General features: G+C 53.0%; 1 protein-coding gene across 11 annotated transcripts in view; it reads left to right on the top strand.

Annotated features, from left to right (window-relative positions):
- BIN1 (bridging integrator 1) overlaps positions 1 to 21473 on the top strand; it is a 128946-nt gene that overhangs the window by 84840 nt on the left and 22633 nt on the right. For 4 of the 11 annotated variants that reach the window (XR_016442127.1, XM_090046069.1, XM_090046067.1 and 1 more), the window contains 4 exons: positions 1222 to 1304; positions 4222 to 4266; positions 10138 to 10288; positions 14775 to 14903. Coding sequence is in view for 10 of the 11 variants with exons in the window: in XM_090046069.1 (XP_089902195.1) it covers positions 1222 to 1304; positions 4222 to 4266; positions 10138 to 10288; positions 14775 to 14903 (408 nt within the window). In the remaining variant the exon portion in view is untranslated. Of the gene's footprint in view, positions 1 to 1221; positions 1305 to 4221; positions 4267 to 10137; positions 10289 to 14774; positions 14904 to 18510; positions 18619 to 19841; positions 20172 to 21473 lie in introns of those variants that run through there. The other 7 variants (XM_090046072.1, XM_090046066.1, XM_090046075.1 and 4 more) reach the window with 5 other exon arrangements.

Below are 21473 nucleotides of genomic sequence, written 5' to 3'. Positions count from 1 at the left end.
TAAGTCTCATAGTGGCAGATTTTTGATAGAGTAATCTTGCAAGGGGCAGGAGACTCTGCACTTGCACAGGAGACATTTGTGGTAGTCACCGGGAAGGCCCGTGGGGCTGAGTCTCTCCTCTAGAGATGGTTTTTTTTTAAATTTCCATTTATCTTTAAATAACTTGCAAATCCTCCAGATCCTTGAATTATCCACCTGGTTTATACGCTCACCATATACAACCCGCTAATCTTTTATGAGGGGGCCTGGGGCTGAAGTGACAGCAGACATCTATTTTTTTTCCCCCAGCTGTAGTCCTGGCAACAATACAGCAGCTAAGCAACAAGCAGTGTTACGCTCATTAAATCCCCAGCATTAACTACTTGCAGTCGGGAGATCATGGACAGGGTCAAAACATCAGCGTTGAGTCCCGCTAACCCTTATGAGGACCCTTCCCAAACCAGCCTTCTGCAGTAATGACCTGTACTCGCACACTTTGGCGGGCAGTGGGTCTGTTTTTGATGGATGCTCCAGCATTTTACAAGGGAAAAACATGCAGACCTCCACATTTGGAGTGAATCCCCTTATGTCATATGTTTCATATTTCTCTTTCCTAGCTTTTTTTTGGGTCTTTGTTATGATTGAAGATAGCTGTACGAAACCAGGACCTTTTGTTTGAAAAGCATCTGCTTCCGATTAGTGCTATAACGTCATGTCAATGGCTGCAGTAGCGGGCGCCATGCCAGTGACACGGAGTCGTAGCCCGTAGTGCCGGTGCTGGGTTTGGCTCATCCTTTTGTTTGCGGCACAGCCTTTTCACAATAGCAACCGCTGGGGCAGACGCAGAGGAGCGTCGTGGTGTTAGTTGGAAATGAGCAACCAAACTCCTCCTCAGGATCACTGAACTGGTGTCTCCGGGTTTCTGGGACTGCAAGCGAGGGAGGAGGGACACGGGGAGTAGAAAAGCCCTCAGCAGGGTTATCTGCAAAGATGCTCGGTGTTGCCTTGTGGTGTCATTGGTGTTACATTTTTTGGACTCTTTCAAAAGATGGACAGATGATTTTTTTGCTTACATTATATTCTTGTTAGAACAGTAGAGCCGAAGGGGAGTTGGCATGAATGGGAGCCCAGGTTCGCCAGCCTAATGCATGTGCCTGTGTCCTGAAGCTGGGCCGGCACTGCTGCTAGCCTCACCCAAGCTCTGCCTCTTTGTTAGCATTTCTCTCTCTCTCATTTCTGCAGTTGAACCAAAACCTCCATGATGTCCTGTTGAGTCTAGACAAGCAGTGCTCCAGCAATGCCTTCCCTATCAAAGCTCAGCCAAGGTTAGTGGTCCTTGGAGTGGGGCCTTTCCTCTGCAGGGAACAAAGGGACAGGGAGGTGGGAATGTATCCGTCATGGGTAACAACAGTGATATTTTTTTTTTCTCCTCCCTCTTTCATACTTTCATACCTAGCATGCAAACGTATTTAATGGTTCTGCCATTTATCCCACCAGCCTGAGGTGCAGCGTGGACTGTCGTTTTGGATTGGGTCACTCAATGGGACAAGCCCACCTCTAGGTCACGGGTCTCACCCTTATGAAAGTGCATTGAAGAGTGAAGCTTCCCTGAACCCAAGATACAAGAGCCCCTCATCCCGTCTCCCCCCAGTCTGCATCCCCAGGTTACCAGACCCAAATCTCCAGTTTGCAGGCTCTTGTGCACTACACGTGCAAATGCTACGGGAGTGGCTGGAGTCTGACCATTGCTCCCTAAGCTTGTCAGAATCCAGTTATATCCCCAGAGCCTTGCAGAGGGCTAGTGTCCACATCAGCTCTCTTTCTCAGCAGTCAACCTTTTGCTGGTTAACTGCAAATCTGCACGGCCTCTGGCTCTTCCAGTCAGAAGGGAGGGAGAGCTTGGGCTCTGGATGAGGCTGTGCCTGGCCCCCATCCATATGCATGAGTGATGAAGCAAGGCAGGATGCTGGCTCCCAGCTGCTGCCGGTCCCACATGCTGGGTGAGCAGTAACGCAGCGCACATCCAAATCTGTACACTGATGGATCACAGGGGGAATTTAAGGCGAGGTAAGAGAGAACTTCAGTCTGGGGCACTGGCTTAGGAAAGCAGTTGAAAGGTTAGATCATTTGTGGGTGGACTCTTTTTATTCCCCCTCCCAATATAACCCTTTGTGGTAAGCATATGTGCAGACCCGTATGTGCACGCGCATGCATGCATGTGTGCATACATATGCACACACACTTCTAGAGGATTTACCAAAGTCACCCACTTTACAGCGGATCCTGTTAGGTAAAAGTTATCCTCCGCTTCTGGATGTGCGGGCACAAGTTTCCATCAAACCTCAGGCCAGGAGAGGTTTCCAGTGGAAACCACGATTCTCTCCTTTCACTTCCTAGCCAACAACTTTCCCTATAACATTTGGAGCCCAAGCACTGCGCTAGTGAATGAGAAGCTGAAGCTGGTTTTTCTGGCTTCTGCCAAATGATGATCTAACACAATCAGGCCCCAACCAGGCATTTCCTAACGCAGGGTAGATAGGACCTTTGCTATGCTTTCTGGCATCTCTGCCCCTCTAAAAAGAGCACCTATTCCCTGATCCACAGCAGCGATAGCGAGAGGTGCTTCGAGGCAGGAGCTGGCTCAGAAAGGCAGAATCCGCGATTGCCCGCAATGCAAAAGAGCCCAATGACCTTGCAAAACCTCAGTTGCCTCGTGGCTTTTTGGAGGGGTTCCTGGCACACTGGTTTTTCTAGCTGGTTACAGCAATCAGGTGAATTCCCTTTACCTACGGGCACCGGGGTGAAATCCTGGTCCCACTGCCGTCAAGGGGACTTCAGCGAGGCCGTGGTTTCATTCCAGGGGCGTGTCCCCCTTCTCCTGGCAGCCGTCGCCATCCTGCCAAGACCCCTGGAAATGGGGTCATGCAGCACAGTCATGAATGCAAGAGCTCTGGTGCCTTCAGCAATGTGGTTTATTGAAGGGAGCCAGCCCCTCCAAACTCTCCTCAGGTGAAACTGTCCCGAAGATTCAATCCGTGGGGGACGGGGAGGAGGAGGAAGAAGCAGGAAGGATGAAAGCTGCGGCCAGTTCCCTCCTGCAAAGCTTTGGTCCAGCTGTTCACCATAACAACAACTCAGCGGAGGTTTTATTTATCGTTGTTACTGCTTGCCATTTCTGGCCAGCTGTGAGGCCCAGCTCCTTCGTAAAAAGTACTTCCAAGATGATCAAATCCTCATTGTCCCAAACTCAGCTCACATCAGCTTCCTCCGTAGGGCATGAGGCCTCCAAACTCTCCCAGCTGCAGCTTGGAGCGCTTGGCCTGGCGGGGTGACCACCTCTCCACCTATAGAAAGCAGAAAACGCCATGTGCGTAGGAGCTCGCTGCCTTGCTTCGTCGCCTGTCTCCATGGAGGGTCTTGGCCAGGCCTGCGAGAGACCCGTTCCACACAGGCGCTCTGGAAGAGGCTGGTTTGCATCAGACATTTGACATGATGAGAGGTGTTTCCATCTCTCTTCCCCATCTTGCCTGAATGTGTGAAGTGGGAGATGCCTCTTGCTCCCGGGGGGCAGGGGTTTACTGTGCTCTGGCAGGAAACACCCCTTGCCTTTCACACTGCAGATTAGAGCAGATGCTTCCTCTCATTCATGAAGGCTGGGGGGGTGGGGCAGGTGGATACAATGAAAGGAAATGGGTCTGGAGGGAAGAAAACAGCCACCCCACTGCATCCCTGCACTGTCCTTTTGGAAGGACCACAGAGACCGGTCATCTATGGGGAGCAGCTCACTCCTGCCTATAGCACCATGTGGTTGATGGCGTGAACGAAGTGGGGAGCTGGTCTTCTGGGCGGTGGAGGTGGGCACACTTTTCTCAGTGGAGGTATATAGTGGAGAGAGCGGGGCTCTAATCCCAGTCGACCACCACCTTGCTGTACAACCACGACTTTGGTTCAGGTGTCAAATGAGGGGGTGTTTTTTTTTTGCAGTCTGCAAATTGCTGTGCCCTGGTGTATTGCAGTGTTCAAGGTAAAGCTCATGCCACGTACCTCACCAAAAGCACCTTGCCCAGACAGCACGATCCTGTCATCTGTGCTGTAGCGCACAGAGCAGACCCCTTTGTGAACGGAGGGGCTAGAGAAAGGCTGAGTTTTCCATCACCGATTACAACGAGATGCGGAATTAGCTTTACTTTTCCTCTCCGGGCCATCCAGTAATGGAAATCATTTGTGTGCCATCCTTAACAGAAAGAAAGCTAAGCTGTTCTCGAGGCTGAGGAAAAAGATGAGCAGGTACCAGTGCGGAGAGCAGCGTTTTGAGACGTGTCTGGTTAGAATGACAAGCCTGTGTCCTAACCGCCTGGTGTGGTAGCGCGGTGCCTGGAGTGGTTCCTCGCATGATGCCGTGTGCTTCTTGTCCCTCGGACCTGGTTGCGCCATTGATTCGGTGTGCTTCTCCTCCCTTGCAGCTGGTTGCGCCATCCATCGTGTGCCCGGAGATGCTTGTGAATTAACCACTTGCGTTTCTTGTTTGGACCCTTGCTCCCTTCCCTGACCAAGCAGGTGCATTCAAAACCTTGGGCTCTGTGTGCGTTCAGGTGCAACTGAGGTTAGGAACAGACATTGCATTTGTCCCAGGACAAGTTGTGCCTGTGTTTGTTCTGGTGCAGAAATGTCCCGGGATTGGCATGTGCATGCGTCACCCTTCCGGTCGGGATTTAGTGGGTGGCTGAATGCAGTGCCACTTTTTCTGCCGTTGATTCAGTGACGCAGCCCGAGGACAACCGTTCAGGTGAACTTCGCAGTGTCCCGAGACAAACTGCTAGCACTTATCCTGTGACTCTTTCTAGGGTTTGTCCCGTCGCAACGGGCATGGATGTCCAAGCAATTGCACTTTGCCCCGGATAAAATGGCTTCTCCTGGGACAAGTGCAACGTCTGTTTGTACCCTAAATGTGCGATGCCATCTGGACTATTAACAGGGCCTTGGCTTCCTCAAGATGAATCTCAGGTTGAGAACAGCACGCTCCTATTTGCTATCACCGGGGAAGTGAGTTGGCAAGGGCTCTGCTGCTGGCGGGTCCTGGATCCCACTGCTTTGCCCTGCCTCTGTGCAAAGCGGATGAAAAAAGCCACCACTTGGCCCAGATGTGGGGGAGGAGACTCCAGCTTCTCGCTGTTGCCGGTGTCCGTACGGAGGCTGGCCTGACCTCCAGGAGCCGCAGCCAGCCGCTCCGATGCACGTCGTACCTGCCGCAGGATACTCCCGAAAAATGCACGGGAGCAGAGCAGGGCTGAGTGTACAGGGGCACTGGAGCAGATGGAGGAGCATTTCCTGGGAATCTCTGCTTTCTCCCAAGGCCGCTTGGAAAAACCTCATATTAATGCCATCTGCCTTGTGAGAGGGAGTGCTATGTAGTGGTTAGCGGTGGGAGTGGAAGCCAGACCCCCTAGACTCTGTTCCCAGCTCTTGTCAAGGACCTGCTCTGTGCCTTTAGACTGGTTTGTCATCTTCTCTGCCCCTATCCTACCCTCCTGTAAAATGGGAGTGACAGCAGTAATTCTCGTGGGGAGGCCCAGGGAATCGATTCCTCTTCATGGCAGCCTCAAAGCAGCAAATGTCATTGTCCTATTAAGTCTTTTATATGGGAGTTGAAGGATGGAGATTCATGCAGGTATATGTGTTTCTACTTCTGGCCCGTAACCCTCAGACTTCACTGACCAGAAACTCCTATAGCTTTTATATCGGCTTTATCCCCATTTCTCTACAACTGTGCCTACAGTGGGCATAGCCTTTCCCTTCAGGTGGTAACATTGCAGCAGCCCTGCCAAGGTCAGCAAGGAGACCTGTAACATCTCCGCCGGTGGAGTTCAAGCTACCATGTCACCTTGCTCTGTTCTGAGCCCGTCTGGATGTTACAGCCTTTAAAGTGCCAGAGTCTTGACTACACCAGGGCAGAGTTAGTGTGATGCTGGAAATGCGTGAGCCCCGGCCCCAAAGGGGACGGTGCATCGGGACTGGACTATTCTGCCCTTGATCCGGTCCTCACCGTTAATAATTACGTTATCGTTTTGGTTGAGTGTCTGGATGGGTTTGTGCAGCCTCCCATAAAATTCTCCTGAGCTCAATGTAATTTAGTGCTGAAGAATGAATTACTTGTGGCTGAAAGGCCCCATTTGAGCCTGCCCTCCCCCCCCCGAGCTGAGAGGTTGGAGTCTTATTTAATGTAGGACTTTGCAGGATAGAGACTGGGCTGCCTTAGCTTGTGGGAAACAAATGGGGGACAGCAGGGTGACAACCTGGCACAGGTGCTAGCAGACCCTCCCCACTACACTATTAATCTAACTGCATGAGATCAAGCCCCTAGTTCAGAAAAATGAAGGCAAGTTGCCCCCAAGCTTGCCCCCATTCCCGCTGTCGCATCGGAGGAGAGCAGGAGGAAAGCATGGTGCAGGTGCCCCTGTAAAGCATGACAGAGGAGCCCTTTAGGTGAGCAGGGAAAATCCCCTTTCTCTTCTCAGCTTCCAAACGGGGCACCTACCTACTTCCTCCATCTGCAGCGGAGCACGCAATTCAGAGGCCTGTTTTGTTCAGGGAGGGTCTTGGAAATGCTTCCTGGACCGTGCGCGCTACCTCGGGCAACCTGTGCACCGCAGAGTCCCTCGAGCGGGTTGACTCGGTGGCTGTCGGACAGGATTTAATGTGCATTGCATCTAATGCAGTAAACGCTGGACTAAAGATGCCATCCTGGGTGTTGGACAAGGCCCAGGCTCAGTCAAAATTAGCGCTGGCATTTTCCTACTGGAGCAGCCAAGGCAGACGTGAAAGCTGAAGCTGGCTGTGAATAGCAGTGACCTTGGTAGGAGGCCTGGCAGGGGCTGTGGAAGGAACTGGGGGGGATGTCAAGGAGCGGGAGGTGGGATGTATCACCTCCGGGCCTGGCTGCAAACTGCAGTCCGAGGCAGCTCGGCGGTCCCTGGAGGGACAGGTGTTTGCACCGCAACTGGTGGCCGTGTCACCAAATTGGTGATTCGTGTCACCTGAATGTCTCTGTTCCCTCTTGGCGCCGGTTTGGGAGCTGGCGCACAGCCGCCGGGCAGTGCAGGCTCTCACTCGCGGTGGGAGCTGGGTAGGGCGAGAAGAGCTGTCTTCAGGCAAACGGCCCCCCTTGCACCCACAGGAGTGCTTGTCATGCCGGGGAGCTGACACGGGACTTCCTTGCTCTGCTCCTTCCTAGCACAGCCTAGGAGAAGAGTTTGTCCCAAGACATGGGCCAGGTAGACCCATGGGAGAACGTGTGCACCGGGGGCCACATTTGTCTCTAGGGATTGTGCGTGTAATAGGAGGAGCAAGGTAGAAGAAGGGGTGCGGTGCTGTATCTCTGACCTGTGTTTGCACTGTGTTTCCCTTCCTTTCTGAGCATGGAGCATTACTCATTTATACCCCCTCAGGGTCTGGCTTGTAATTTAACCCTCTGCCCACTTCGCTCTCCAGCATGGAAATATCCAGTGTAGCTGCCTGATCGGGCTTTATGGATATTTCTGGGTTTCCGCATTTGCCCTTGGAAGTCTCCTTAGCATTGCTACCCCGTCCAAAGGGCTGGATCAGTGATTTGAACCTTTTTGTCATTTGCGGACCCCTCAAAAATTTCAAATGGAGGTGCAGACCCCTTTTGAATTGCAAGGGGGAGTATATTCACAGACTTTTAATTGATCATCGCCCTCTTTCACGGACCCCTTAGATGTAGCATGTGGACCACCGGTCTAGGTGAAGCCCTGAGCATTTGGGCCCATTAGAACTGAACTAAGGAAACGTTTCTCCTGCAGCGACGAGGTGTTGCTTAATTAGACCCCTGGGAGCATCATTGTATCCCCAGGAGTAGGGAATAGCGGTGCCCATTGGATCCCAAATTTCCCCCCGCAGTTCAGTCCTCCTTTTTACGTCCTTCTGGGCCACTGGCCTCTACTGACCATATTGTAGACCTAGGCAGAAATTTGTGCCTGAGGGCGGCAGGCCAGGTTTCATACCTGGGTTTCTGAGGCAGTTAGATTATGCCCTCGGTCGCTGGGTCGTCCTGAGCGGTGGTGCTCTGGCCCCATCACTGGGAAGGAGGTGGGGGACTGGGATGGGAGGGGAGGGTCTGGAGGGGAAGAGAGCCAGGCTTATTCCCTTCTTCGTGCCCCCAGGAATGAAGTTCAAAGCCGAGGGGCGGGGGGTGATGCCGTCCTACTTGCTGCTGACCAGGCAGGGTACTAACTGGCTTGCTGCACACCAGTTGCATGGCTGCTCCCATCTAGAGCCTCTTCCTTCCCACGCTGCCTCGGTTAGCCCCCGGCGTCTCCTCGGGGTGTCCCAGGTCCTTTGCAGACCAGCTCCACAGCAGTCGCTCGCGAGGCAGCCGAGGAAGGCCCAGTCCGGTGAGCAAACCGAGTCTGACCGAAGAGCCAGGGTGCTCTTGACCACCCCAGTGTCTTCCGGTCACCCCCCACCGATTTTTTTCCCCCCCCCACCCGCCAAATTCATGCAACCTCCAGGTTGAGAGCTGCTGCTGGGACGTTTCTTGCATCTTGTTGTCGTGCTGCTGTCCCGGCGCTGTTGGAAACTTCTGATGTGTTCAATTCAAATGCCTGCGACCCCTGCTTCAGCCTGGCCCTGAGACCTCCTCTGCTGGCAGGAGAGCCAAAACGCTAGCGTGGGGATGTGCAGCACCAGAGTTTTGCAGAGTACATAGACATTCGGGCTGGAAGGGACCTCGGGAGATCATCGAGTCCAGCCCCCTGCTCCAGGGGCAGGAAGTCAGCTGGGGTCATAGGATCTCAGCAAGATAAGGATCCAATTTGCTCCTGAAGGTGTTCAGCGTAGGTGCTTGAACCACCTCCGACGGCAGGCTGTTCGGACCCCTTTCAAGCGTGTACAAATACCGGGCAGGTTGCATGTGTATGAAGAGGAAGAAACTCCTCCGGAGGAGCAAGTCCTGGGTATCATCAGGACCAGCTGATCCAGATTGTGCATCATGCTGAGGGGGATGTTGCTTTATGGCCCATGCAGGGGTCTTCAGGGTATAGTGTTTTATACCGCAGCAAAGCGGTCATTTCCCTGCAGTCCTGCCCAAGGACAGGGTCTTCATTGTGCCAGATATGAGCTTCATATGAACCGTTGCCTCTCGTATAAGAAGGTCTGGTAACGTTGCCTATTAGTTAGGCTGGCTAGAACTTCTCATTATAAGCCCTTTTAATCAGTTGCTTATCATTTTCGACCGCTTTGGCCAAAATTAAAAAAAAAAGAAAAAGATTCAGCTCAAATAGAAACAAACCATTTCCAAGTACAAGGCAAGAAAGCGTGCATCATTTTGCCCCTGCGTGCATCATTTTGCCCCTGTTGAAAGTCATCACCCGCTCTAGGAGGAGCTCTAACGAGCCTTAGTCTAGAGACGCGGAGGGCTTAAATTGGCAGGGGATTGCCTGTTTGTGCCTTTTAACATGCTCTATAAAATCTGCCCGTGTCTGGCCAAGTTACAAGCCTTTTTTGGGGCCTGGGGGGAGTCCAGGTTGCACATCATCATGCTCAGTGGAGCCAAGAGGGAAAAGGGGAATTGAGAGCCAGTGGGTGAAGCAAGGGGAATATCTAACCCCTGCTAACATATGCATCCCCAGCCTTTCTATCGCCAGTCCACTTGGAAGATACCCTGTCAGTGCTATCAGCTACTGCACCGCTCGGGGTTAAAGCCCTGTGCAGTGGCTCTGTAGGCCCCCTGCCAGCTGATGGTCTGTGAGGGATCGGTGCCAGGGAAATCCTGGGCTTTTCAGTTAGTTTTGTGTGTGCAGTTTCCTAGATGTTCTTTTAACATGGCTAAAAAATATTAGTTTGCAACGTCGCAGTGACTGGCGGAGTTTGGGCTGCCTGCACGGTGGCATAGAGATAGGCCTGCCTCAAATGCACCCGCGAGCTTACAAACCAGCCTGGGTGCACTAGGACAAGGCACTGGGCTGTGAGTGATTCAGCAAGCGTCTAAGCCTCAGCTGATTTTTGGCTTCGCATTTCTGATCCCATGTCTGGGCAGTGAATAGAGAGGGCGTTGAAACTGGCTTGTCCGGGTAAATCTGTCTGACCGGCCGCGTCCTTTCTGCCCCCGGCTCAGACTCTCCTGTCCTTTCTTTCCTCCAGCGACAGTGCCCCTGCAAAAGCAAACAAAAGCCCTTCGCCTCCACCGGACGGGTCCCCGATCACCAGCCCTGAGACCAAGACTGTCAACCACGAGCCGGAGCCGTCCTCCTTGGAGACACCTGGGGCAGGCATCCCAAAGTCGCCATCTCAGGTAGTATCCTCGGGGGCTAAACTTGGCCCGGCAGTGTGATTCTGCTGCCGCGGGCTTGGTGGTCACACAAGGCCACCCCTTTCCTAGTCGAATCGCGTGTCGCTGAGAACACGCCAGGCGGCCTGCTTTCCATCCGGTGCGATGGGCCAGACCCCTGCAGGGGCAGGCACCCCGCTCCTGTTATTTTCTCCATTGTAAGGACAATGCTAAGTGTTCCCTAAAAATGCCTTTTCACTTGAGTAACACGCATACCTCGTACAGAAGCATGTACTTCCAGTTTTCTAACTGGGGCTGTAGGGCCTGTCTGAAAGGGTGAGTTGTAAGACACGACGTGACATTTGTCACAGCTCATAATGAAGCGGGAGAACTCCTCGTCAGAGGATGCCACTGAAGTCGATTGGGCCAAAGAGGGAGCCAGCACTGACATGGATGCAGAAACCGTTCACATTGACATGAGCTGGGATTTTAGAAATAACAACGGCGAACCCTTGCGCTTCCATGAATACAACATCTCTATAAACCCCTGGCCTGTTACGGGGGAAACTCGTCCTGTCCACTGAAACATCCGAGACTGACCGGTCTTGGAGACAAAATCCGGGGCGAGATGAACCATGGGCCTGATCTTATGCAAGTAGAAATGCTGCTAAGGGCTTATGTTAAGGTCCCTGCACTGTAATGAACTGCAGCACAATGCTCACGTACCTAGCTGATTTACGTGGATGCTTTTTTATTCATTAGCCCTTTCTTCATGTGTGAATCGCCAAGTGGCAGTCCAGTACCTATCAGCATCACTGATGGGAGACTTTTTGAGGTGGGGAGCACGCAGAGTTCATTCATGTCTGGAGCAAGTCCTGGGATTTTGTTGGTGGTTGCACTGGGGATGAGCATCCCAAACCGAATGAAAGCTGCATGGGCGAGAAAACATCCGGTCACTTCTAACCCGAGGTGGATACAGACTGGGCCTTTCCCCGCCTTTAAGTGAAGCAGCGTGCCCTGGCCACAGTTTGGCTCTGTACCTCGTTCTGCCTTGCACAACATTTTTGTCCTTGGTAGGAAGTGGGGATGGCAGGGAGGAGCTGTGCACTTGCTTGTGAAAGAGTCTGTCTGAGAGATGAACGTGCTTGGTAGCACTCTTCATTGCTCAGACCCTGCTGTTGCTAGTGTTGGATTTAGTTTCTTTTACTTGCAGTGACCTATTCCCTCTTGCCCCCACCGTCCATCTATGCGTAACTGCCAGCCAGAGATTTAGCCACAGTCCCTGGACCGCGTGTGACCTCAGCGGTATCCACCTTGAAGGAGATGTGAAATCTGAAGGCCCTGGGCTCTCTCACTTTGGGGAAAGCATAGCTGGAGATAGGGTAGGATGAGAGAGATTTTCAAGCAAAACCAGTGCCTTTGGCTGTGGCGAATGCCTTGGCTGTGGGTAGCGAATGGTTGCAGCCCTGAAGCATCAATATGATATGTATAAATGGGGAGAGTTGCATTGAGCATGTGCTTCTGGATGCCAGCATCCAGACGGTGCTTGTCCTGGGACAGGACTGTGGTTGCTCCTCTATGGCCATTGCTGCGGAGCATCTACCCGTGAGACTCGCAGGACCTGCCCGGCTGCCGTGGGTCACTCGGGCAGCACTGACTTTAGGTCGTGGCTGAACTTCAGAGTGGGGCTGGGGGGAGAGAGGCACTGAGCATGCGTCCAGGCTTTACAGCTCATGCTCATTGTGGAGTAACCACCTCCATGCTCTCTGCTCGCCCCGCAAGCCCACACTCTACCTGGCCTTCTCTGACTGGGGATCTTCACGCATAGAAATCCTATAAAATGAGGGTCAAAGGGACCTCAGGAGGCCACATCTAGTCCAGCCCCCTGATCCAAGCAGCCCCAACTACATCACCCCAGGCAGGGCTTCGTCCAGCTGGGATCTCGCTGCCCTTCCTCCAGCCGTTCGCCTCAAAAATTCAGTGTCTGCAATCTGCAAGGTTTGCTTAGCTGCTGTGCAGACCCGTCCTGCTGAGACAGACGTTTTCCACTCCTCCTTCCCTTTCCCTTGACTAGCACGTATTATCCATCCTCTCACCACGCCGTGGGCGTTTGCTCGCTCGCTCGCTCGCAGGCTGGCGTGGGCGGATCAGACCCCGCTAAGCAAGCAGACTATTGAGGCAGTCCTGGCCGTGACTTCTGCCAGCAGGAGCCAAGACCCAGCCTGACGTGCAATGTGCAGCTAATGCTGCCACCTGCGGGCAGTTATTTTCCATTGCACGCCCAGTCGGAGTCGGTTAACTTGACCGTCTCAGCTAGTGCATCAAGCCTGAGAAGTGGGGCTGGATCTGGGAAGATGGATGCTAATGAAAGGTTTTGCCAGCACCCAGCAGGTGGGATGACACACAAGTGGGCTCTGTCTTCTCCCGTCCCCAGATCTAACCGGGGGTAAGACAACATCAAATACTAGAAATGCTGTGCTTAGCTCCTCGCTCCATCCCGCAGGCCGATGCTAACAGTAAGACTCCTGTGGGAATATTTTGTGGAAAAAGAGTGGAGTAAAAATGGAGACTCATCCCACTGAGGTCTCAGCTAGTTGCTGTTCCCATGCACCAGCTGTTTTGCTCCCGATTTTTGTTCTTTCTTTTGAAAAGTTGCCTCCTCCCATTTTGGGACTGCAGCGTGCTTCCACCCTGGATAATTAGTCCATGGTGATGGCAGATCTTCATAAACAGTGGATCCTGTGAGCCTTCGGGGCCAGAATTGTGCTCTCAGTTACACCACGGTCTGCCCGGGATGACACCGCTGCAGTCAACGGAGCCACGGTGGCAGTTTTGTTGCAATGACCGAGTGCGCTGCAGGATCTGCAGGAACGGGTTGGTGTAATTTTAGGCAGCCAAATCCCTTCTCAGGCCGTGTGCATTTTGAGCAAGGTTTTTATCTGCCCCCCGTACTCCCAGAGTAGCAGAAACTGGTGATGCAGTTTTGGCTGGAGCCAGAAGCTGGGCTGGGGGGTATTTCATTTCCTTCTGTGCACAGGCAGAGTCCTAAGCGCTTTCTTTCCATTTATTGTTGGGACACAGCGGTAGGGTTACACGCAGGTAAAGTGCAGTATGGATGAGCACGACTCACTGGGACAGCTGCTGCCAATTTCTGCCAACCACACAAGTGCCTAGGAGGACACCTGCTCCGTAGAGAGGGGCAGGCTTCAAAAGGGTCTGCTTTGGTTTTGGATTCACAGCCCCCGGTGTCTGCACCGACTGGCTTCACTCTGCTGAGATTTCACCCTCCCGGGAGGCTTCAGCAATCAGCATCTGGTTGGGGACAATGCCAGAGAGGCTTTCTGGGCACGTCTGCTTCTAGAGCCGCCTGAAAACTGGAAGTGAAAGTGCCACTTCTGTTATTACGTGCAGCCTCGGCAAGGGTCTCCAGCCAGCTGCGCCTCGGGAGACGCATCTGAAATCTGGCTGGAGTCTCGGCCGTGGCTGGCTGGATTAGCGGTTTAGAAAGCGGTTTGCTAGCTCAGCAGAGCGCATGCCTACGCAGCATGGAGAAGCGATGCAGTCTAGGGGAGCGAGCACAGGCCTGAGAGCCAGGAATCACCGTGTGCTGACCCTGGGCCTGATGCTGATACGGCCTCCGTCAGTCCACCTTGGGACCCCTAGTCTGAGGGGAATAACGATGATCCATTTTCCTGGGTGAGAGGGATGCCTGCAACCCAGGGAAACGCGGCGCTGGGTTGCATGTCCCTAGTGAGCGTTCCCACAGCACCTAGCAATGAATCCAGGTCTCGTGGTGAAGCGAGGCGTTACCATGCGGGAGCCTCGCAGTTGAAACTCTCAGCCTCGTTTCCTGGGCATATGCGAGGGGAACCCTGATTCCAGTGGTGTCCTTAGTCTTGGACGCTGGTGAAACGGAGAGCAGAATCAGGCCCGCAGTTATCGCTTCCCAGGTGGTTTGGTGGTTCTGGACCCAGGACTGAGCCCTGGCCATGTTCCTCGCCCAAGGGGCCCCCTCTGATCTCACTTGTGCTGGAGTAAATCCACTGATGCCCATAGACTGGAGCAGTGTCCTCGAGATCCGAATCCGGCCCGCTGGCTGTTCAGGATCCACTCTGGTGTCTAACCCTGCCCCCAGGGGCCTACATCAGGCAGGTAGGTATTGAGCCAGGTGGCAAATGCACTGGGTTTCTCTACCAGACCGTGCCAATTAACCGACGTGTGCCTCCCGGCGGTGTTTCTGGAAGGTTGCACATGTTCACTGCGTATGCATGCCCAGTTGATGCATATTAATTGTGTTACGCTTCTCCTCCGCAGCGGGAGACGGCCCACGGCTGAAGTGTAACTAATGATGCCAAACCTTCTTGGAGGCCTGTGATTTGTTTTCCCTCCCTCCCCTCGACCCTTCCCCGTGTCCCTTCCCCCATGGTTTTATTTTGCTAACCTGGTTCCTGTCTCTGGTTTTTCTGGGTGTCGCCATCTGTGCTGTCGCCGTGTGCTCGCTTGCATGCAGTTGAGGAAAGGTCCTCCCGTGCCACCACCTCCAAAACTCACCCCGTCCAAGGACATCAAGCACGAGAACATCATCAGTCTGTTTGATGACAATTTTGTCCCCGAGATAAGCGTGACCACCCCCTCGCAGGTCAGCCGCTACGCCCTGCCTTATCTCCGTCTGTCCGCCTCTCACCTCCTCGCTGTCCCCTTCCCCGTTAGAGGTGTCACGGCAAGAAACCTGGTCAGGAGGGCAGGGCAGGGCACGGAGGGATGCAGCCCTGAGATTGCAGCAGTGGTTTTTTGGTGTTAGCTAATTCCAGAGTCCTCCTAATTCAGTGTCACCAGACCATGATAAAAAAAGCCATTGGATATCCACAAATTAAGGTTATTCCAAGCCAAGGCTTGCGTCTAACCAGCTGATCTCCAGAGGCTGAAATCAGCAGGATCTGCATCAAGCAAACAGGCCAAAGAGTGGGTGGGCCAAGTTCCCCAGACACTCCTGTACAGGGTTGCCTCCAGTCTGGATGCCTTCAAGCCCTGTTTCTCCTGCCATCCGGCAGCGCGTCACTGATGTCAGTTCAGCGGATTTGCTGTTTGGAGCGGCGAGGACTCGGTATTCTCAAATTCTTCGTCCATCAGGCTCCTCCGGCTGGCTGCTTTTGCCAGCAAGCAGCTCTGTTTAACAGGGTTAGTTCTCCTCAAATGCCTCTGGAGTCCTGAAAGTCAGACACAGCCGCGAAGGGACAACGTCCCTCTTCCCTCTCATGTTAATAGCTTGCTGCTGGAGCTAGGAACAGGGTACAGAGAGAACGATTTAATGTCCAGCCTGTCTGGGTAACCCCTAGGCAGGAAGGAGCCTGACCAGTTTTCTGGCTGCATCGTAAGACTCATTTTTCTTTTGTTTAATTGTTTTGAATGATCCCTTTGAACAAGTGACACCTCTAACAAGGCTCGGTGCGACTCACTTCCCCTTTCTTCCATCTGTAACTCAGACCAGTGACCTGTGGCTTCCTACCTCCCACCCGGCTGTGGAGAAATGGTCAGAAGAAAAGAAAGTTGTCCTTCCCATTTCATGCAGATGGCAAGGATTGGGGCAGGTTTATCGAAGGGAGAGCTCACTTAGATTGCAAAGATGCATGCGGCAAAGAAAAAAGCAGGGGTGGTCTTAGATTAGAAGTAGTCTGCAGAGGAGAATTGCTTTTTATTTTTGGTTCTAGTAATTGGGTGTAAATATGAGCCTAACGGTGGGTATTTATGCCCAAAAGCTTGCAAAGAAGAATTTTTCCAACTCTTTGAGTTGGTCTACTAAAAGATATCAGATTTACCCACAGAACCGTGTCTGCCAACTCTGAAGCCATGTTTCTAGGCTCATAGCTAACCCCAGAGCAGTCCAAATCCAAAGGGACATGGGAAAATTTTTCCTTTGGTGCCAGGATTCAAGCTTCACCACCCGGGCTGAGCAGCAGCGAGGAGGGCTGGGTAGTTAGCAGAGCCTTGGAAGTGCATGCCGCTCTCCACACAGACAAGGTCTTTGCTACAAGGAGATTAAAGAAATGCAGCTGTGACACGTGGGCTCATGGAGACAGTGCATGGAAGTGCGAGGACCTTGTTTATCGGGAGATCCCCAAATTGCTGAGACGCTTCCAGGAGAAAGCGGGGATTGCAGAACCGTAGGAAATGAGGGGCAGGAGGGAAGGGAAGAGAGCCGCTGCAAGGCAGATCTTTGCAGAGCAGGGAAAAGGGAGCACTTAGCCAAGGACTTTGGAGGACGCCGGCAGCATCTCAGAGCAGTCGATGGTACCGAGTGGTCCTCCGGCTCCAGTTGGATTCACCTCTGGACAGCCAGACACCTGCTCTGTGTGTGTGTGTACGCAACCAAAGCAAGCCACAGGTCACTGGGCAATGTCTGTCCCCCCGTGTAGGTTGTAGCATGTGTTTCTAAGTGACCTCCATGTCTGCTCCATCATTGGTCTCGTGTTTCTGTGTGAATGCCTACATGTCACCGGAGACTCCAGTCTGCATCTGCTCAGTGCACATGGCCCTGGATGGATCTACTGCGCCATCCCCCGGACGTGATCTCTGAGGGATAATCTGGCTTCTCCACTGGAGCACCTGGTGGCTGTTGCTGTTTGGTGCCTTCTCCAAGGCCACATTAGTTTGATACTGGAGTCTGAGTTAAGCTAATGATCTGGGGGAGAGAGGCACAGGGTGCAGATCTGCTGCAGGTATACGTGCACATAACTCTTGAACAGCAGGTAAGATGCCGGAGGTATAGCTGGCGCTTTCTATCTTGGTGCACTAAGGGAAGGTGTAAGGTCTGGGATCTGGAAGCTCGTTAAAGACTTTACTGGAGAAACATTATGGGAATACAATGGGTTTTAGACTCTGAGGCCTTGGGTTCATGCTCGTCACTTGGGCTTCAAGGGCCAAAAGTCTGCAGCTCCTTTCCCTGTTTCAGCTGACTAAGCTCATTCCTGTGGGTGTTAAACAACACAAGAGAAGGTAAAAAATGGGCCGAAATTACACCGAGGTGGAACGTGATGGGAACATGGATCTTGTGTGCGGCCCTCTTTCCATAGGTCTGCGGATCGCTGCGTTGGTTTTGCTGCACTGCTAAATGTCGTGGCCTTCTTCACCCGTGAATTCACATCCTAACGTGATGTGAAGCTTGTCTCTAGATAACCTGGTGTGTGTTAGGAAGTCCCAGGAGCAGTTTCAGTATTGGGTCTTGGTGGAACTGGGGAAGGAAAACAGAGCACAAACCATGGGTATTCCTGAAAGGGGTTTGAAGCGAGAGGTCCAGCGAGGCTGAGGAAATCTGCTTGATAGCACAGGCCTTGGGGGACTCTGGGCAGGATTGTTCCTTTAAAGGAGGAGCTAGACAGAAAGGGAGAGGCGCACAATGGTGAAATGTCACGGGTCGGTACGGAAAGTTAATGATTAATTCCCTGTAGGCAACTGTGGTGCTGGGTCTGCTGCATTCAAGGCTGGGGGTGAACATGCTGATAATGCCTCTAGCTAGCCAGTTAACCAGACATAAAGGGACTTACTTTGCTCGTGCATCTGTGCACGTCCTGGAAAATTAGCTGTTCTGTGTTTCCGACTGCCCATGCGGAGAGCGCTGGAGCCTGCGCTAACCGGACCGGGATTCGGGTGCGTTGATTAACGCCGGTTACAGGCGAACGGTCACATATGGCACGTCTGACCATAGGCGGTGTGTGGGATTCAGCAAAGAGGGAAGGCAGGTTAGCTGCTGCGGGGGTTAGTGCTGAGACTGCCGTCAGGCATGCGTTCCCATGCACGGCTCGAGGCCCTGAGGATGGCCGGTCTAGACTCTGGGAGTGAAACGATTGCCGTTGCTCAGTCCTGAAGGTGATGGCTTCTGTTGAGGAGGCTGGGACTGATAACCTTGAGTGCAGTGTATCTGGTTCTGGTGCAAGAGAGCCCCAAAGGATAGTTGGGAAGAGAAGAGGACCTCTTCCAAGCTGGCACTTTTGCCCTAATAGGCCCTGCTATCTTGAGTTGGCCATGCCAGCTGTTAAGACATGTAGAGTGTGTTAGGGTGGAGTTTTTTTATGTGAAAGGGTCAGGTTTGTTTGCACGAGTGCCTTGCCCACACTTGTAGGTGGTAAGGAGGTTGGAGGGAGCAGGCAATACGCCATGTGCAACCCAAGTCTTGGTTATCAGCTGCCACACAGTCTGTCTCCAGCGCTTGTCTAATGCTCACACTGCTTTTCTTCCTTACTGCTGCCAAGTTTGATGCCCCTGGGCCCTTCCAGGAGGGAGCCAGCCTGTTGGATCTGGATTTTGATCCCCTTAAACCAGATGCCGGTGTGGGGAAGGCACCCACTCCCGTCTCCCAGGTTTGTTCATGTCACCGTTCCCTCTTTCTTGCCTGAATGAACTGTTGACAACTGGGGGCAGCCTGTGCCCACCTTGTATAGTCTTGCGTTGGCTGAACTTTCAGAGGCACGCAGCAGGCACGAGTACCTGCCCGCCGGCACATTTGTGTGCTTCGCTGGGCACTTGTGCATCTGAGTCGGGTAATTGTGCCCCTGGCTTTGCACTTACAGCAATCTGATCTGCACCCTCATACACGGATGTTCGGGGGCGCACCCAGCGGACCCTCTTCTCGAGGCCTGAAAGCTCAGCCAGCGTGTGCATCCTTAGCACTTTCCACCTGCCCTCTGGAGATTTCCCTGGTTGTGTGGATGGGAATTGCACCCTCGCTGCTACGTGCTTTCCATAAGTGACTGTCAGTTCAGCGAGCAGCAGGGAGTTCTAGCAATTTGCCATCGTCTTGGACAGGAAGGACTTTGGAAGGGAAATGGCATCCTTTGCCAACCTCCACTTGGGGCTAAAGAGAAACTTCCTCCAACAGTGTAAGTCACTGTCCTGGAGGTGTTACGCTTTCCTGAGGACGGCTGGTCCTGGCCTCTCGTAGAAACAGGAGGCTGGCCTGGGCGGACCGTCACGGGGGAGCAGCCTGGAGCTTCCTACCTTCTGCATGAACATGCGACTCCCAGTTAAGAAATGGGGTCGAGGCTTATTGTGCAGAGAGGAAGGATTGGGAAATATGGCTGTTCCTAAAGACACAAGATTAGCATGTGTCCTGCCCTCCGTGTAATGCAAATTTGGCACCAGCCCTGGTTTATACTCTTGCTAAATTGAGTGTTTGAAGCCATTCTTGGGCTCAGACAGTGCCCTCTGCCTAGGCCTTCTGCTTCCAATATGAAGGAAAGGGAAGTTTTCCCTAATCTCGGCCTGCTCTCTTGGACAGCAGCTGCCGGTATAATCCACAACTGGGATATTTCCAATATTCTTGTGATGTTATCACATTAATTAGGCCAGTTGTCCACACAGCTTTTGGGTTGGCAGAGCTCCTTGGCATAAAGGTCCTGGTCCAGCTAACCACTCTTCTGTATGAGACTGAGTTTCATGTCTCAAACAATTAAGGAAAACAGAAAGATGCAGAGGTAAGTGCCGTTGAATGTGTATGTCTGCCTCGTGCTGAACGACATTTGTACTGCTGCAATAATTGAGTCTCAACCTGTTTTTTGTTCTTGTTGCTCTTTGACATGCTTAGTCTATCCCCTGGGATTTATGGGAGGTAAGACTCATCCCCCGTTCTCCTCTCAGTGAACTCCTGCCATCTCCCCTGGCATGTGCGGGTGCCACCTTCTTGCGCGCTGCCCCCCCCATCACTCCCACCGCACGATGTCTCGAACCCGCTTCTGCCTTCTGTGTCGTGGATCGGCCTCGACGGCGGCCATGCACTCAGGCCTCGCGCCTGGCGTTCCCAGAAGAGCACCCCGTCGCCTGTGCCGCGAACTTTCCCATCATCTCCATGGTGTTTGGCATCGCTGTCTGTGTCCCTAATCCTGCCATTGCTGTATAGCCACGTCTGCGCTTCTCCATACCCCCGCTGGCCTCTTATTCCCTTCCTGCCGTCTCTTGCCTAACGCGATGCACCTGCCTCTCAGCTGCCCTCAGTTTACCCCCCTCCCCGTGTAAATTGGAGGTCATTAGCCAGGCTTGCTGCTTGTAGCAGCAAGTCTGCACTCAGAGAGATGGGTGGTAAATTCACCCTCCCGGGGGCAGCCCCGTCGCACAAGCTTCTGCGCTCCAGGCGGGCAGTGCAAATGCCCCTGCACACTGCCCCGGGGGGTAGTGCAGGCTCATTAGAGTGACTGCTAATTAGCTAGCCCCCAAGTGAAGGAGCCTGTCCCCTGCTGTGGCTGGGTTTAGGAGACCGTCCAGTTGGAGCAGCGTGGTGTGCTTGAAGGCCCTGCCCCTGGGGACGCTGAGTTTTTATCATCGAGATGTGGCCCTGAACCTCAAAACATCCCTGTGAGCCCCTGATTGGTGTCAGACCTTGGTTTATACCAGGTGAAAAGCTGGCCCAAGGTTTTGGTGTGGCTCGCGATCTGTGCACGCCTGGGGCATGTTGAGAAGGCGGCTCCCCCTGCTTTCTGTTAGCTGGTCGCGTTCATCCATGTCATTCCCCATGTTGTGCTCTATCTCTTTTTTCCTCTTCTTTAAAAAAAAAAAAAAAAAAAGTCATGCCTTTACAGGGTAATGGTTCCTGCCTTAAAAGCAGAGCCCCTTGGGTTACTTCGGTCCATCTCCACAATTGCTCCTTTGAGAAGCATTCGGTCACGTGGCCCAACCTCAGTTTTCGTGAATCAGCCGAATTGTTCCTTCCCCAAAACAGTCCAGGGCTGGTTTGTTTGCTGAAGTCGTGGTTTCTTTGCTATTTTTGGGTATTGCTCTTGTATCGTGGGAAGGACTGATGCATGTTCTTCCTCTTCCATGTCCTTGCAGCCGGTGCAACAACAGCGGGGCTTCAGAAGGTGGAAACCCCTTTCCCCATCTGCGTGTCGAGGAGGCTGCTGCGGAAGGAAATGTGTGTTCTTGCTACACACTTGAAAATCCACCGAGCAATGCCTTTGCTTATTTATGAGATGTCTGTGTTGCCCTCCCCCAAAGGGCTCAGGACTAAGCTGGTGGTAGACAGTTTTGTCAACCCATCCCTTGATCCTGACCCACCCTGCTGTTGGAGGCTCCCGGAGAAAGGGCAGTTTGGAGCCAGCTGTAGCATTTGGCATCACACAGGAATCACCAGGGGAAGCATCTCTCTGTCATTTTTGTTTTGCTCCTAACTTGGAAAACGATGGCAGTCAGACGTCCCCTCAGAGCCTGTGCTTCCCACCCGCGT

This window comes from Crocodylus siamensis, chromosome 4 (genome assembly GCF_052110815.1).
Source record: "Crocodylus siamensis isolate JL-2025a chromosome 4, ASM5211081v1, whole genome shotgun sequence".
In the NCBI taxonomy this organism is placed as follows: domain Eukaryota; kingdom Metazoa; phylum Chordata; order Crocodylia; family Crocodylidae; genus Crocodylus; species Crocodylus siamensis.
Note: the sequence above shows the minus strand (reverse complement) of the source record. Positions and strands in the feature narration are given on the sequence as shown.